General features: G+C 38.5%; 1 protein-coding gene across 10 annotated transcripts in view; it reads right to left on the bottom strand.

Moving 5' to 3' along the window:
- Nucleotides 1-18,988, bottom strand: part of GK (glycerol kinase) — a 77,530-nt gene that overhangs the window by 20,149 nt on the left and 38,393 nt on the right. For 6 of the 10 annotated variants that reach the window (XM_060407860.1, XM_012106442.5, XM_060407863.1 and 3 more), the window contains 5 exons: nucleotides 18,200-18,266; nucleotides 15,292-15,327; nucleotides 14,849-14,916; nucleotides 8,691-8,733; nucleotides 7,894-7,974 (listed from right to left, as the gene is read on the bottom strand). In XM_060407860.1, coding sequence (XP_060263843.1) covers nucleotides 7,894-7,974; nucleotides 8,691-8,733; nucleotides 14,849-14,916; nucleotides 15,292-15,327; nucleotides 18,200-18,266 — 295 coding nt within the window. Of the gene's footprint in view, nucleotides 1-7,893; nucleotides 7,975-8,690; nucleotides 8,734-14,848; nucleotides 14,917-15,291; nucleotides 15,328-17,063; nucleotides 17,082-18,199; nucleotides 18,267-18,988 lie in introns of all 10 variants that reach the window. The other 4 variants (XM_060407859.1, XM_012106441.5, XM_012106443.5 and 1 more) reach the window with 1 other exon arrangement.

The raw sequence follows: 18,988 nt of genomic DNA, 5'->3' as shown, positions 1-18,988 counted from the left end.
AAAGAAGATGAACGAGGAAGGGAGAAGCACAGCTTGGGGAAGATGGCACACAGATGGCAGAGGGAAGGCAGAACTACTCACTCTATTTTGGTAATTCTTGCTCAATTTTGTTTCAGTATCTTCCACCACTAAGGAAAATTTCCAACTAGCAACAGTAGGACAAATTTAATCAGTTTAATATGAGTTTAAAGTCTCGAAACAACTGAAGGATCATGTGTCCTACTTCCTTTTTACTAACAATGAAATAGGGACCCAGAGATGTTAACATTCTTAGTGATAAAATCCTATCAACAGAGATGGTTGAGTTTGCACTTTAAAAAATCACCTGTGTCCGTAACAGAGGATAACAGGCAAAATATAAAAAGAGAAAAACAAAACAACACATGATAACTCAAGAAGAAAATAGCATCAGTGTGGACAGAAACAGAAATGCACAGCCAAATAGGGTTTGAGGCCACAGGCATGAAGGATTCTGGTTCATTGTTCTGTATGTGTCAGGCAGCAGGAGGGGCTGGAACTGACTCCTGCAGAGGCAAAGAATTCAGAGTGCTTCATGTAAGACCAGGAAGAGTGTCAGTGCTTGAAGCCAGGGGCTTGGTGGTGCTCTCCTGCTTGTGTAGGGGTGTTGGAAAACAAGCAGTTGTCTACCTGCTGACTCAGGCTATTGGCTTAATGGAAAATGAGACCAGAAGGGAAAATTTCAAAATACATGAAGAAATTCAGTATTAAAACATCAGACATAGTGTTCAGAAAACAGAACACCTACATGCAAAAGAATCAAACCAGACTACTTTCTCACACCATATATGAAAATAAGCTCCAAACAGATTTAAAATTTAAATGCAAGATCTGAAAGTATAAAACTTCTAGAAGAAAACACAGGCTGTATGCTCTTTGACCTCAGCAATATTCTTTTTGTACTGTCTTCTCAGGCGAGGGAAACAAAAGCAAAGATAAACTAAAAAGCTTTTGCACAATGAAGGAAGCTATCGACAAAATGAAAAGGCAGCCCACTGAATGGGAGAGAATATTTGCAAATGGGGTTAGTATACAAAATATACAAAGAACTCATATACCTCAATGTCAAAAACTATCTGATTAAAACATTGACAGAGGACCTAAATAGACATTTTTCCAAAGAAGACATATAGATAGTAAATAGCCCCATGGAAAGGTGCTCAACATCATGAATCATCAGGGAAATGAAAATCAAAATCACAATGCAATCTCCTCACACCTGTCATAATGGCTATTATCAATAAGACAAGAAATAACAAGCGTTGTGAAGGATATGGGGAAAAGGGAACCCTTGAGCCCTGGTGTCCACTTCTGAGTAATTTTTCAAAGAAAACAAAAACACTAGTTAGAAAAGATATATGCACCAGCACGTTCATTGCAGCATTATTTACAATAGCCAAGATATGAAAGCAACCTGAATATCTCTCGATAGATGAATACAATGGATAATTTTATAATATATAATGGAATATTACTCAGCCATAAAAAGGGGTGACATCTCGTGATCTGTGAAAATATGGGTGGACCTAGAGGGTACTTGCTAAGTGAAATAAGTCAGAGAAAGAAAATATAGCATGGTATCACTTGTATGTGGAATCCAAAAAATAAAACAAATGAACAAACAAAATAGAAATAGGCTCACAGAAACAGAGAACAAAATGTTGGTTGCCAGAGGGGAAGAGGGTAGGAGGATGAGTGAAAGAGATGAGGGAGATTAAGAGGTACAAGCTTCCAGTCATAAAATAAACAAGGCGTGGGACATCCCTGGTGGTCCAGTGGTTAAGACTCCATGCTTCTAGTGCAGGGGGTATAGGTTTGATCCCTGATTGAGAAGCTAAGATCCCACAAGTGGTGTGGCCAATAAATAAATTAATTAAAAAATAAACAATCACAGGGATATAATATACAGCAGTGGGAATATAGTCAATATATTATAATAATTTTGCATGGTGACAGATGCTAACTAGACTTATTGTGGTGATCATTTTGTAATGTATAAAAATACTGAGTCACTATGTTGTACACTTAAAACTAAGTTAAATATAAATTAATTATACTTCTATTAAAATTTTATTAAATTAAAATATACAGACTTTTAGTAAATTAGATATTACTGCACATCATATGCTAGCTTGGAAGCATCACTTCTAGTAAAAATGTGTGGAAGGGGAAGAAATGACATCAGTCAACAAAACTTAACAGTTGGAACAGAATTCATTCCAGTCTGAGAAGTAAGTCTTTAAAATAAGTATGTGCTAAATATATTCAAAGGAGTGCATTAGAAGACTTCCCTGGTGGTCCAGGTTAGGACTCTGAGCTTCCACTGCAGGGGTACAGGTTCAATTCCTGGTTGGGAAACTAAGATCCCGCATGCCATGTAGCATGGCCAAAAAAGAAAAAAAGAAACAAAAGCCAAAGAGGTAAATTAAGGTATGATTTCCACAAAAATAAAATGAATTACAAACCAAAAGAAAGAGGGAAATAAAACAAAATCAGGTGAAAACTAACCAATTAAAGATTCTAGAAATGAAAGTACTGAGTGAGATTTAAAAAGGTAGTAGTTGAGATAAACCATAGAACAGACAAGAGAGAACAGGTAAATTATTGTTCTTATACACTGCTGGTGGTATTACATACGGTAATGAAAAAGAATGAAATAATAGCAGTGAATCTCACAAAGTGAATGTTGAGTGAAAGGGACCAAAGTTTGCATACTGTATTACTCAGTCTCACTCTTTTGTATTATTAACATATAAACTATGAAAAACATGCAAAACTAACTCTGGTGTTCAGGGTTGCACATTTAAGTGTTAGAACTATAAAGAAAATAAGAAAGTGGCTATAATAAAAAGCCAAGGCAGTGTTACCTTAGGGGAAAGGAAAGAAGCTGTGATTGGGAGTGGCACATAGTGGGTTCCTGGCAGTTCTCTGTTTTTTGACCCGGGTGAGGTTACATGGGTCTTCATCTTTAATATTTCTTTTTTCTGGCTGCACAGCATATGAAAACTTAGTTCCCTGACCAGGGATCAAACCCAAGCCCCTTGCAGTTAAAGTGTGGAGTCTTAATCACTGGACTGCCAGTGAAGTCCCACATGGGTCTTCTTTAATAATAATGTGTTAAGCTGTACAGTGATGGTTTATGTATTTTTCTCTACATATTTTACATTTCACAATTAAAATGTTTTTGTTTTGTTTGTTTTAAAGAGAAAATCTTGAAATGTAGATACTGAGAAACTCACCAGGGATACAGCACAGAGAAACAAACAGATTAAAAACATATAAAATGGCAGTTAAGAGGCATGGAGGGTGGGTTGGAAAGTTCCAATATCCAGACAATAGCAAATCTAGAAGAGGATGGAGGCAATGGTAGAGAAGCAATATTTGAAGAGATAATTGCTGAGAATGTTTCAGAACTGAAGACAGACTTGTATCCAAGTACCTAACAGAATAAGTAAAAATAAATCTAAACTAAGGCATATTATAGTAAAATTATGCAATGTCAATGATAAGGATATAAAGTTTAAAAACTTTTATATCAGGGCAGCCAAGGTCTGATTGGCAGCAAAAAAATGGCCAAAAGGAATGTAGCTACAAAAACTGAGATTTTTTATATCCACTCCAGAGAGAGGGCACAATAAAGAGAAACCTATAAAGAATAGGCTTACTACCCCAGATTCTATGAACTTTCAAAGGTTGTCCCTCAGCAAGAAAATCCTGGGGGTGGTGAATGGGGACATAAAAGGTCTGGGACCAAAGAAATGATACTGGACACAGAAATTGATAAATACGTCAATTAATATGATTTATGATGGACTGAAAATAGTATCAATTACTGTATGTTTAAGAAAAGGGGGAAATGAAAATTGTAAATTCCATAACATGACTGCTGGTGGAGGTGGTAAGTATAAAGCATTCAAGGTCCTCATCGTGGTTGGATGGTTATTAAAAATATTAAACAATTATAAACACTCTTGGAAAAATATATACTATTATTTTGAAAGTACTACTAAAAAACCCTCAAACAACAATTAGAAATGCCTTATGTTGCTTCCTAGTCAGCAGAGGCATAATGAAAGAAGACTAAAATCTAAGAGGGGTAGGCATAGTTTCTGTTTTCAAAGAGGGTACTTAAAAAAAAAAAAAATTTATTTATTTATTTTGGCCTCACCAGGTGGCTTGTGGGATCTTTGTTCCCTGACCGGGGATTAAAACTCTGCCCCTGGCAGTGAAAGCATGGAGTCCCAACCACTGGACCACCAGGGAATTCCCCACAGAGAGTACTTTTGAAAGTAAAGAAAGTTACTTTTTGACACCTCAGAGTGCAAAGCCTAGCCAAAGTCTGTCAAATTACAGAAACGAGTATTAAATACCTGCTTTATAAGCACTTTCCCCCAAAATGAAGCAGGGCAACTAGGTGGAATTTGCATGAATTCACTGAGAAAAAGTTATACCAACCTGGCTTGATTCTCTGCATTCTTTTTTGATTTTTAAAAAAATTTTACAAAATTTTTGTGAAAAGAATTAGAAAACATGGAAAAGAAATTGTGTTGTTAACAAACTAGTGTGTGTGTGTTATGGCTGAGCTGCTAGGTTAGCAGAAGGGTGTGACATATGGGGGATGCAGGGAGAAGAACACTAGACTGAGGAGACTGAAGCCCTGACTATTCAGATATATAAGGAAGGAGATGGTCCAGTGGGGCAGCCCAGGCATCTAGACTCTGATGTCCAATAATGTGGATTTGCATCAAACTACCTTGGCCAAATGACTCCAGTTTCACTTGCCTTCTTCACGCATGAAACAAGGGGATAGCAGGGTGTAGCGAAGCCTGTTGTCATCTAATCCACTGCTTCCCTCAGCTTTAAAATTCTATGAAACTAAAAAAAATTACATGAATCAAAAACAAAATCATATGGTAATATATATGCTGGTGCTCTGTGACCACACGGAGGGATACAGTGGGGAAGGAGGTGGGTTCAGGATGGAGGAGATGCATGTATACCTATGGCTGATTCATAGTGATGTATGGCAAAACCCATCACAGTATTGTAAAGTCATTATCCTCCAATTAAAATAAATAAATTAAAAAAAATCATAAAGCTAATGTGTTAAGTCTCCAGAAAAGACAAAACTGGAAGAGTAAGGGTGAAGAATGAAAAAGCATTCAGACTTGTGTCAGAATTGGCTGAAAAATCACTATCATGAAATTTAATAGGAAGAAACAAAGACCTCAATTTAGATGAACAAAAGATCGTCTCTGCAAATATTAATACAAAATGGCATAGACGTGGCTTGATAATTCATTCAAAAAGAGCTAGATATTTTAATATATGCTCTTGGAGCCAATGATATGGTGGGATGATTAGACTAAATGAATGAACTCACAGGCTAGAGTAGCAGAAACAGTGTTTATGGTCATGGAGGCACAAATCCCACAATGGGCATATTTCATTTTATTATTTTTTAAACACTTATTTGTTTGGCTGCACAGGGTCTTAGCTGCAGCATGTGGGATCTAGTTCCCTGACCAGAGATTAAACCTGGGCCTCCGGCATTGGAGCTTGGAGTCTTAACCACTGGACAACCAGGGAAGTCCCAGGAATACCTCATTTTACTGTGCTTTCCAGATACTAGGTTTGTTTGTTTGTTTCCCCCACAAACTGAAGGTTTGTGGCAACCCTGCACAGAGCAAGTCTACTGGTACCATTTTTCTAACATTTGCTCACTTTGTATCTCTGTGTCACATTTTGGTAATTCTAGAAATATTTCAAATTTTATTATTATATTTGTTAAGGTGATCTGTGATTAGTGATTTTTGGTGTTACTACTGTAATTGTTCTGGGGTGCCACAAATTGTTCCTATATAAGACGGCAAACTTATAAATGTATATGTTCTAACAGCTTCACCGACTGGCCATTCCCCATTTCTCTACTTCTCCTCAGACCTCCCTATTCCCCGAGATGTAACAATATTGAAATTAGGCGAATTAATAACCTTACAATGACCTCTAAATGCTCAAGTGAAAGAAGTGTCCCATGTCTCACTTTAACCCAAAAACTCAATAGAAATAATTAAACTAATGATGAAATAATATCTAAAGCTGAGACAGGCTGAAAGCTAGGCCTCTGGCACCAAATGGTTAGCCAAGTTGTGAATGCAAAGGAAAACCTGAAGTAAAGTAAAAGTGCTATTCCAGTGAACACATGAATGATAAAGAAGTGAAACAACTTTATTGCTGATATGGAGCAAGTCTGAGTGATCTGGATAGGAGATCAAATGAACCACAACATTCCCCTAAGCCAGAGCAAGGCCCTAACTCTCTTTAATTTTATGAAGGCCGGAAGAGGAGAGGAAGCTTCAGAAAAAAATCTGGAGCTAGCAGAGGTTGGTTCATGTAGTTTAAGAAAGGAAATTGTCTCTCTAACATAAAAGTGCAAGGTGAAGCAGCAAGTGGTGATATAGAAGCCACAGCAAGTTATTTAGAAGATCTAGCTAAGACCATTAATGAAGGTGGCTACTAAACAACACATTTTCAATGTAAATGAAATAGCCTTATATTGGAAGGAAAGACATCGGAGACTTTCACAGCTGGAGAGAAGAAGTCAATGTCTAACTTCAAAGCTTCAGAGAACAGGCTGTCTCTCTTGTTAGGGGCTAATGTAGCTGGTGACCTTAAGTTGAAGCCAATGTTTATTTACCACTCTGAAAATCCTAGGGTCCTTAAGAATTACAGTAAATCTACGCTGTCTGTGCTCTATAAATGAAACAAGAAAGCTTAGATGACAGCACATCTGTTCACAACATGAAGTGCTGAATATTTTAAACCAGCTGTGGAAACATAATGCTCAGAAGAGGATTCCCTTCAAAATATGAAGGGAACTGACAATGTATCTGGTCACACAAGAGCTCTGATGGAGATCTACAGTGAGATTCATGTTGTTTTCCTGCCTACTAATGCAACATATGGGCTTCCCTGATGGCTCACAGATAAAGAATCTGCCTGCCAATGCAAGAGATGTGTATTCGATCCCTGGGTTGGGAAGATACCCTGGAGAAGGACACGGCAACCCACTCCAGTATTCTTGCCTGGAGAATCCCATGGAGAGAGGAGTCTGGTGGGCTACAGTCCATGGGGTCATGAAGAATTGGACACGACTGAGCGACTAGACAACAACAATGCATATACATTCTGTAGCCCATGAATCAAGGAGTAATTTGAATTTCAACTCTCACTGTTTTAAGAAAGACAACTTGTATGGCTATACTTGCCATAGACAGTGATTTCTCTGATGAATCTATCCTGGGCAAACTGTAATGAAAACCTACTAGAAAGGATTTAGCATTCTAGATGCCAAAAGAACATTTGTAATTCATGTGAAGAGGTCAAAATTACATTAACCAGTCCAACCAGAGTTTAGAAGAAGTTCACTCTATCCCTGATGGATGACTTTGAGAAGTTCAACACTATTTCTAGGAAGTAACTAAAAATAATGAGAACTAGAATTGGAAATGGAGCTTTTTTGTGACTGAATTGTTGCAATGTCATGATAAAACTATAGAGACTGAGAAGTTGCTTCTCATTCTTACAGATAACACTGTGATTTTCATTAGCTTTGAACGTCTGCTTCCCTGGTGGCTCAGACGGTAAAGTGTTTGCCTGCAATGTGGGAGACCCAGGTTTGATTCCTGGGTCAGGAAGATCCCCTGGAGAAGGAAATGGCAATCCATTCCAGCACTCTTGCCTGGAAAATCCCATGGACAGAGGAACCTGATAGGCTACAGTCCATGGGGTCACAAAGAGTCAGACACAACTGAGCGACTTCACTTTCACTGTGAATGTCTGTCATATTATCTATACTGATTGAAATGTACTTACTTCTAATGCATAATATACAGGTTTATCTCTGCCGAGTTTATAAGCCACTGTGGTCAGAAGGCCATGTTCAGAAAATACACACTGTAGAAAAGAGAAAAAGAGTTTATAGCCAGGAAAACAAAAAGACAGCATAAGATTTTTAAAGCAAAAATGATCTAGTTATAACTCAATAAACATAACAATTTAGAAAATATATCTTAGAAATCAATATTACCAGTTTTAAGAACAATACACTTGGCAGACTGGGATATATATATATATATATATATATATATACACACACTACTATATATAAAACAGATAACTAATAAGGACAGGACACTCTACTCAACACTCTGGGTTGGGAAGATCTACATGGAATGACCTACATGGAAAAAGATCTTAAAAAAGTGGACATTCTTTGCTGTACACCTGAAACTACCACAACATTATAAATCAACTATTAACTCCAATAAAAATTATTTTTAAAAAGAATAATACACTCAAATAGTACAAAAAGTTTATCCCTTGTTGGAAATTGGACTTGAATTAAGAATCTGACAAGCTCCTAGTGAGATATTCTACTAACACAATTAAAAACACACATATAAAAGTTAAAGAACCTAAAATGGTTCTTACAAGAATGCTTAAAATGTAATGATACTCATCATTTTTATTGAGCTCTAAATTAAACCCTGATAAAAAATTTTTAAAAAGCTGCTGACTCAAAAGTTACTTAATAGCAAATTATGTTGAAGTATTATTTATATGAAGTTAAAGAAGACTTCCATGAATCTTTTAATTTGAAAAACACCAACCTTACGGCCTGTATTACATAGTAAGAAGCAGCCTGTTCCATACCTACAGTTAGGGGAAGAATGAACAGTAGGACAATTTTATTAAAAGTAAATGCTGAAATGTTAATAATACAATATTGACATTTAACATAGAACAATAAAAGAAATGAAATTTTTAGAAAAGTTTCAAAACTTAACAAATATCACATACACTCTTGGAATAATGTTTTAAAGAACAGTCTAGGGATTTCCCTGTTGGCCCAGAGGTAAAGAATTCTGCCAATGTAGAGAACACTGGTTTGATCCCTGGTCTGGGAAGACCCCACATGCCACAGGGCAACAAAGCCCATGTGCTACAACTACTTAGCCCACATGCCTCAAAGCCCGTGCTCTGCAACAAGAGAAGCCACCACCATGAGAAGCCCAAGCACCACTAGAATGTAGTCCCCACTTGCCACAACTAGAGAAAGCCTGCACAGCAACCAAGACCCAGCATGGCCAAAAGTTAACAAACAAATATTTTAAAAATATGTGCTTCCTTAAAAAAAAAAAGTCTAGAAGAAAATGTACTTAGTGGAATCCTAATGGAAAAACTCAACATTCAAAACACTAAGATCATGGCATCTAGTCCCATCACTTCATAGCAAATAGATGGGGAAAAAATGGAAACAGGGACAGACTTTATTTTCTTGGGCTCCAAAATCACTGCAGATGGTGACTGCAGCCATGAAATTACAAGATGCTTGCTCCTTGGAAGAAAAGCTATGACAAATCTAGACAGCGTATTGAAAAGCAGAGATATCACTTTGCCTACAAAGGTCCATATGATCAAAGCCGTGGTTTTTCCAGTAGTCATGTAGGGATGTGAGAGTTGGACCATAAAGAAGGCTGAGGGCCAAAGAATTGATGCTTTCAAACTGTGGTGCTGGAGAAGACTCTTGAGAGTCCCTTGGACTGCAAGGAGACCAAACCAGTTAATCCTAAAGGAAATCAACTCTGAATATTCATTGGAAGGACCAGTGCTAAAGCTGAGGCTCCAATACTTTAGCCATCTGATGCAAAGAGCTGACTCATTGGAAAAGACCCTGATGCTGGGAAAGATTGAGGGCAGGAGAATGGGGCGGCAGAGGATGAGATGGTTGAATGGCATCACCAACTCAATGGACATAAGTTTGAGCAAGCTCCAGGAGCTGGTGATGGAAAGGGAAGCCTGACGTGCTGCAGTCCATGGGATCGCAAAGAGTCGGACATGACTGAGTGACTGAACAACAATGAAAAAATGCAAGTATAGTATTTGGAGTTTAGTCGTAACCCAGGTTCCTGTTTATATTAATAAAATAGCACTGAGTTACAATAAATCCTAAATTCTCTCACAGTTACATCTCTACTAATCCACGTATAGTGCCATTCAGCAATGGGGCAGGCCGGCCTAGCTCCATCATTAGGCAGCCGTAAACCTCTGGCATGGAGAGGGTGTAGGTCCAGCGTGGGGGAAAAGTGTAGCTGGACTTTGGCACAGGAGTAGCTAGGAGGGAAAAGCTATTGCTGGTCTATCTTCTCCCTTCCCTTTGCAGGATAGGGTGTTCTAACAGTGCTCAGAGAGTCAGAGCCAGCACGTAGCACAGCTGCCAGGGAAGAACTGAATTTACTTTGTGGCGGCCTTATCAGCAAAAGCTTTGGACTCTGCAACAAATCTGGCAGTTGGACATGCATGAGTGGTTCTGAATTGTGCGGAGCAGATAAGTGGTTCAAGCTGATATCAGCAAGGGTCTCATGGCAACACTTTTCAAATGAGTTGGCTATCATCCCTGGCTCACCACAGCTGTCCTAACTTGCCTGGGATTCCCTCCCCACAGGCCTTGCTGCTGTGCTCTGTGACTTTCATTAGCCCAGGTGGGAGAATGGGGACGGCTCAGCCCAGGGGTGCGCAGATAGATCCCAGCAGATGCTGCTATTAATATTAGTCAGTGCTAAGCCAACAGACACCTCTGACTGTGTTTGTCTTATGGAGCAAACAGAAAGGGGGCAATTTTTTTTTGAAAAACATCTTTCCAGGAACCACTGATGTGAAGAAGAATTCACCCAAGACCATCCATCTCTTTTGCTTGATTCAAGCATGATTGTGGGCTGCTTGATGACCAGCCAGCACATTCAGGGAGCACGGCATCCATCAGTATCTACCTCAGTTTTCAAAGATACCAGTCAAATAACACTAGGTTCAGGTAATAATACATTTATGAAGTCAAAACACATAAATCTCTATACCTTTTTACTTCTGTGATGCTGAAAAAGCTACATATTTTAAGTCAGTCTCCATGAATAAATATTCATAAAAGTGGAAGTTAATTATCTGTTCCACACTTTATAAAGGAGAAATCTGTACTGATTTAGTCCCCATATAAACACTATGTATACTGAACAGTAGTGTACAAGTCCTAAATTATGAAATTGACACAGAGGCTCAAGGTACTTCATAGAAGTAAATTCTTAAGTTCATGTACACTTAATAAGTAATTAATGAGCATTATCAACACATGAAGAGACTTCTTTGCTACATTTAGGCCACAGCAATTTTTTGTGTGTGTGTGTGTGGTCGAACAGTATGTGGGATCTTAGTTCCCCAACCAAGGATAGAACCCATGCAGTAGAAACTCGAAGTCTTAACCACTGGACCACCAGGGAAGTCCCTAGGCTACCACTTTCAAAGCCATATATAGGCAATTATTTTCTTCTTAAATTTTATTTATTTTTTTCTTCCCAGTCATCAAAAATATATGGGTTTTTCAGCATTTATATGGTCTACCTATCCTTTCTCAAGATTCTACTGGGTTCAGACAGTGGGGGTGGTGGGGTGGGGGTGTGTGAGTGGTCCTAGTTGAATCTGTGGAAGAGGCAGGAGGCCTCTGCTACTACACTTAGAGCCTCTGGGAGAGAGGAGGCACTTAAAACACAAGCTTAAATTAAAAACACAAACAAACAAAATTCCCCAAAGTTGGAAAGATCCTATTAATCTAACAAACTGTCTACTTCACTCCTCCTTCCTGGATGGTTGCCTGTTTGCATAGCACATTCTGTCCTGCTGTCTCTATCTTCTACTTACCTGCATCTCTTCTGACCATTTGTAACCTGGCTTCCATCTTGAGCATTGTATTAAAGCTTCATTCTTGGAGGTCACCATCGAAGACCTGATTTCTATGTCCTTTTTGTTCTATTTTGCACTGCTGACCAGGCCCCTCTCTTAAAGAGAGACCCTGGTAGAGTCTTAAATAGAGACCCTGAATCTCCACATTAATGACTCACTACATTCTATTTGTCTGAATTCTCCATCCAGTCATTGCTTCCTTCTTCTAAATATCTCCTCTACCTATACACTTTTTCTTGGTAATTTCATCAATTCTTATTGCTTCAAAAATCACCTCTAAATATGGGAAACTCAAAATCTATACTTTTATACTACATTCATTCCCCATGACCATGTATGTATAATGTATAGCCTACCAGTATCACCAACGTATCCCAAACACAAAGTCTTGAACCCATTCCATACTTTGGCTACGTCTAACCACTGGGACCAGGTAACTAGACTCCATAACTGCTTCCTGTCTCGTGTTCCTCTGCAGTGCCATGGACATCCACCCATATCTCCATCTCAGTCCTCCTCATCCTTCTTAGTCTTTGTTGATGTTACTGAGTTGCTGTAGCCGCCTCCATGTCCTCTCTGCCTCTAGTTTTTCCTTGCTTTATTTTTTTTAATTTAGTTGTTTATTTTTGGCTATGCTGGGTCTTCACTGCTGAGCGGGCTTTATCTAGTTGCGGCAAGTGGGGGCTACTCTCTAGTTACAGCGCTAGGGCTTCTCATGGTGGTGGCTGCTCTTGTTGTAGAGCACAGGTCTAGGTGCAGGAGCTTCAGTAGTTGCAGTATGTGGGCTCAGTAGCTGTGGCTCCTCGGCGCTAGAGCACAAGCTCAGTAGCTGTGGCACAGGGGCTTAGTTGCTATGCGGCATGTGGGATCTTCTGGGATCAAGGATCGAACCGTGACTCCTGCACTGGCAGGCAGATTCTTTACCACAGAGCCACCAGGGAAGCCCTCTCCTTGCTTTAACCCAGGACTGCCATATCATTAATGAACAGCTCCAGTCATCTCTGAACAGCAGCCCCCAAACCTTCAGGAAGTATCCCATTGCCTTCCAGAAAAACAAACAAACAAACAAACAAACAAAAAACTCCTTACTCTGGAATTTAGGGTGTCACACCACCTTAGCCTTATTTCCCCACAATCACTTCCCTACCCAACTGTCCTCTACATTCTCTAAATAAAGTTTTCCATTTCCTTATTTGCCTCTTAGTTCAGTGTTCCACGTGTTCACCAATACTGCTCAGTCTTTAAAACGTCTCACTACTAACAATCTTTGTGATTTTTCTTCCCTCCCTTTGAAACCCAACAGCAGTACTTCCAAGTTTCTTATGGCACATAAGTTCTGATCTATACTATGATGAACTGTATATCTGTGATCTTTTCCTTCAGGAAGAGAAACATGAGCCAAAGATCTTAGAATTCTTCCCCTCTTTCAACCTGCAGGGGCTGCTGAGGTACTCAGACTGCCCTCCCTAACTTAAATCCCGCATTTCCGGAATTGGCTGAAAATGCTTAAGAGGGAGGGGAGCATAAACAGAAACAAAATAAACTTTGTGCAACTTTACTGGGCACCTCCCATGTGCTCTACAGTGTCAGGTACTTGCCAAAGAGAGATAGCATCTGTTTTACTAGCATTAGGGTGCCAGGCAGAGGAGGAAAGAAGAGGGCAGTGGGGATAGCCTACTTCTCTATCATTTCTCTGACTCCTGACTTAGCTACCTGGAATCCAGAATTCAAAGAATATGTTTCTAGACCCACAGGATACCATGACCTGAGAAGAATTTTCCTATCTCTCCTCTCAGAAAAACTGTCACCCAAATGTCACACTTTTGCATGAGGACTTCTGACCCTACTAGAGTATAAGAACACTACATCTAAACTATAGAGACATTCCGTTACTGACAAAAAGGAGAATGTAAGCACTGAAGTTAACATTAATGAGAGAATTAGAAAACAGGACTTCCCTGGCAGTCTGGAGGTTAAGACTCCACACTGTCACTGCAGGGGGTGTGGGTTTGACCCCTGGTCGGGGAACTAAGATCCCACATACTGCGGGGTGTGGCCAAAAAAAGAATCCTCAAGATAAAAACCATTAAAGGTAGACAGCCTGCTGCCAGGGCTATGGAAATCTTTTCCACACAGGGGACAGTAAAGTATAAAGGTCAAGTGCCCTAAACTGAATCAGCTGGATTCGGATGCAAAGACTGCCTTCCTCACTTACTAGCTTAACTTCTCTGAGTATCTGTTTTTCTCATCCTAAAGTGGGAGTCATCTTATCACTCTTAAATATGGGGCTTGTTATAGACTACATGTGTGACTATTAAGAAGACGAGATGAGAAGAAAAATGCACAAAATCTCTACTTCTGTCATTCCTTCTGCTTTGTGTTGAGGCAGAAACTTCAAATGACGGGGAGAAAGCATAGTGCCAGAGAAATAACTTTGAAAAATCCCACAAAAATATGACTTTGAAATTAGTGAGAAAGTCTTGTGCAGGAACAATATGTTGAAAATTAGAGTTTCATCATGGCTTTCTTCCCTCTGCTCAGCCTCCCTCCAACAACCTCTGCAAAGGGCAAGAATACTTTATTTTTTATCATTTAAATTTTTTTAAAAAATTGTATTCATTTTGGCTGCCTGTATGGCATGTGGGATTGTCACATTTCCTGACTAGGGATCGAACCCATGCCTCCTACATTGGACATGTAGAGTCTTAACCACTGGACCACCAGGGAAGTCCGTCCCAAGGCAAAAGTACTTTAAACCAGCATTTAGTTTCTGTATGGGAAAGGTTTTGAATTTTATAAATTAAGATTTTCACAAGCTTCATCAGTGTGTTTACATATGCCATGGTTTGATTTACGTGAAGGAGATGAAGAAAAACAAATGGCAAAAAGTGTAAACATATATAACTGTATTGGCACTCTTGAACTATTAATTTTCAGTCTGGAGAAACTTCAAAAGCTTTTCCTCATTCCAAACACCAAAGGGAAAAACAAACAAACAAGACCCCGTTGGTTTGCAGGTCTGTTTCTTAAAACTCACGTGTTTTTGGCTTGTCCATCTTGGAAGCACATTTGTCCCACCAATGCAGCAGACTGGTCTCCCAAACACTGAAAGGATATATGACAATAAAGAATACTAAGATAATATTATCCATTTTCTTTTTAGGAGAGCCATAAGATTTATTTTTCCTTCTTCATTTAAGAAGGAGTGAACTGTCTTATATTCTTTGCATTACCTCCATTTGGCCATTGCCCTATGTGTTAATGCTCCAAACAGGGATAGGAAGGGAGAGTTAGAATTAATTTACTCAACAAAATTCTTAATAGCCCACACTGCATCCCATCAAAACAAGAATTAGCCAATCCTTCTGCTCTTACTTATTTTCCATAGTTAAAGGAGGAACAGATTGATTAAGGCAAGCCAGAACATGAAAGGGGGTGGGGTAGGGAGGTGGTAGGGAGATGTTTGGTGATGAAACTTACCCCAGATATTGGCACACCTTCCAAGGCCCCAGCTTTCTAATGAAATTTTAAAAAAGGATTATGAATAATCACAAATTTGGCTCTAATAACATAACTGTAATAGAAATGAACACAAATAGCAACATGCCAGAGCATGTGGGCAGACAAGACAAAGCAAGTGTTTCAACTACATGAGTGGTTCAGAGAGAGAGATACTAGCAATATTCCTTGAAGAGACATGGACATGAAACACTGGACAGGGAGCCAGGAGTTGCAGGATCTACTCCCGGTTAGTTAGTTAGTTAGTCACCGAGCAGGCTGCTGAAACTTCTCTATACCTCAATTTATTCATCTATAAAATGGGCCTGAGCTTATATGAATGCCACAGACCATTAGTTCTTTGCTATTATTGCTGTTACTATGAACAGACTAACACATCCTTCACAGAGCTATCAAACTAGCATGGAACATGTTTATTTTGGAAGGCTGAACTTTACCAACTGTTCTTCCTACCCAAACTGCTCTTGATAAATAAGAAACAAGAGAGAGGTTCAGGTATGGGGCATTATTTGTTCATAGCCAACATCATTCTTTACGTTTTAATAAGCAAGAGTTAATTTGTGTCATGAATAGTGGTTTTGATTTTGAACCAGTATGGCTAGCACTCTAAGGAAAAAATGAGATTTAAGTGACTGACTGTGAACTTTACCAAATTTAATTTTGAAAAAAATACTTACACTAATACAAACCAACATGTATTGATATCAAGGAATTAGGGGAAAGGAATATGATCCCCAAAGTACTTGTGATGTATTGAATTGGCTTAAAAGTTCATTCGGGTTTTTCCATACCATCTTACAGAAAAACCTGAACAAACATTATGACGAACCTGATATTAGGAAGAGGACCAAACAAAAGCTTTCATCTGACCTTTCAGTCTGCCATTTCTCTGAGAGCTTTGGGTTCCCCCTCTATGATAGTGAGGGGAAGAAGAGAAGCCACCTCACACAGCTATGGTTAGGAAATAAGAGCATGCATGTGGAAATCATTCACAAAATAGAAAATACCCACTAGATAGTGGGGCAATATTTTATTTCTTTTATGCTTTTGGGTTAATCCAAGACCTTTTATTTACTGTATATATTCTTGGACAATCTGAACCTGGCTTATAAGTGAAGTGAATCAGGAAACCTAGAGGCCGGATATGTAAGGTATTCAGATACTGTAAGAAGTCTTTGCTTACACTATTCAAGTTATTATCAAACTACCAGCAGAATCTACTATGTGCGGTCAGGCACGGAAAGCGCTCTTTTTTCTTTACAGGGAGGGGGTCCCTGGAGGATTCCTGGGAATATTCTCTGGTGAAGCATGCAGAAAAAGTGACAGTGCATTTCCAACTAACTGGTCTGAAAGGTTGGGCAAGAAGTCATTTAAGAGACGTAGAGAACATCTAAAAACTATACCTCATTTTCCTATTATGCTACAGCCCAAAAGCACATCACAACTGTACTTTGTAATAGGGACTATCACAATTTCTCATTTCAGAAAACTATCTTAGTCTTTTATTTTGAAACATCATTCCTAGTTTTATGGAGGACTTAAAAAGAAACAAATAAGATTATGTTTTAATAATAACTAAAGCTTCATTAGAGCTTATAATAATTTGCAAGGTCATGGAAGAGTCTGGATTAATTTGCTGAGTAAATGGATTTCTGCTTATCTAAAACTAAATGGAAATGCACTGTATCTTTTCCAAATGAATGGGTAGCATCATTGGTGGGCAACCTACTCACCGGGCTATGAGAGATTTTCTATAGTCAGCAAGGGGGAGAGAGGGGGACAGAAGGATAATATTTTAAATGCAAGAGAAAACTAGGCCAGTTAAATGTTTTTTCAACCATTCTCTGAAACTGTTTCTCAAGAACAGTTTTTTTTCCTCTGACCCAAGTCAGTTTACAGGTAGCTATGAAATTATCAAAGCACTTTTAAACTGTAGATAAGCAATGATTATGCTTCCCTTAAAAAATGCCATGTTGCCTTAAAAGGCTTTATTATAAATGAAACACTTAAGACTTCTTGCTTAAGTTTTAACCAGAACACTCGGGTATTCTAGTGTATTAAGTCTATAAGTAGACTAATACTTTTTATGAAATGTCCAAACATTATTTTTTGGTAATTAATCTTAGACTTTTCTTAATTTTTACCATACATTCTAGATTTTTGAGCTTAAACACCAGTTCAAATCATCCTAGAGGTTTTCATTCCTGGTGTGTAATCAGAAATACTCAGCGATGCTATGTGTAATTTGTGCTTAGACTACTTCTTCTGTGGGTTTCAATGAAAGCAACAGTAAAAATGCCTATGATGAAAACCAATTTAATTAACAATCACAAATCAGAACAGACTCTTTGCTTTCAGCTTCTCTGCTAAGTTTTGTTCAGACTGACAAAGAATCTAATATGAGACATGGTCTGGCCATTAAAGGAGATTCAACAGGAAAAAGAATGCCACTACAATGTGAAGAGACCTTCCTATAAATTAAAAGCAGGCAATGCAACTACTAAACAGTTATTTGGATTAAAAGAAGACACTGGCTCAAATATTCCCTTATCACCTACCGCAGTTAGATTATCTCATCAATACTTCAAAATACTCAAAGAAAAGCCAATAAAGTTCATAGCATATAAAATTTTATATGTAGTTTGATATAAAGTATACATAAAACATAAATTGGCAAGAAGGACTCAAGAATTTGAAGTTATAAAACTATTTAGACAATACTAAATTCTTATTTTACATACTGCCAACATTCATAAAAAATTCATGGGTCTCAAAATATAAAACATAACACAACTGACTTTTGAATTCTGAATAGTAAGGTTTTTATTAAGATAAAAATTAAATTAAAAAAATTTCTTTTTCTTTTTACCATTAGGCCATAGATCTCTGAAGAACTCCGGACATTTGGAAGAATTTTCATTGGAATTTCAAAAAATCTAAAAAAAAAAAACCAGTAAAATAAGATTGGGTATATAATGCTATTTTAACTAAATATCTAGAAACATTTATATGAATTTAAAGGCATGCAAACAAAAATTAAAAACAGGCATATTTGAGAGTTGAGTTAAATGGGAAGAAATAAATAAGCCAGCAGTAGGCAACTCCGGTACTCTTGCCTGGAAAATCCCATGGACGGAGGAGCCTGGTGGGCTGCAGTCCATGGGGTCGCTAAGAGTCGGGCACGACTGAGCGACTTCACTTTCACTTTTCACTTTCATGCATTGGAGAAGGAAATGGCAACCCACTCCAGTGCTCTTGCCTGGAGAATCCCAGGGACGGGGGAGCCTGGTGGGCTGCCTTCTATGGGGTCGCACAGAGTCGGACACGACTGAAGCGACTTAGCAGCAGCAGCAGGCTTAGATATTTAACACTAACTTTACATAAAGAAATCAATACAAAAGCAAAAGTACACAAAAAACAAAGTACTTTTATAAAGGAACCTAATTTTCCTTGAAGAATCATTGAGACAATTACTTAATTTGGCCTATTTATTATATATGCAGTAATAGTCTCTTACAGGGAGCCCAGTCTTGTGCTCTGTGATGACCCAGAGGGGCAGGATGTGGTAGGGGAGGGAGGCTCAAGAGGGCACGTGTATATATACATATTCGCATTGTTGTATGCCAGAAACCAACACAACATTGTAAAGCGATTATCC

Source organism: Ovis aries, chromosome X (assembly GCF_016772045.2).
Source record: "Ovis aries strain OAR_USU_Benz2616 breed Rambouillet chromosome X, ARS-UI_Ramb_v3.0, whole genome shotgun sequence".
Lineage (NCBI taxonomy): Eukaryota > Metazoa > Chordata > Mammalia > Artiodactyla > Bovidae > Ovis > Ovis aries.
This window is presented reverse-complemented; position numbering and strand designations above follow the sequence as displayed.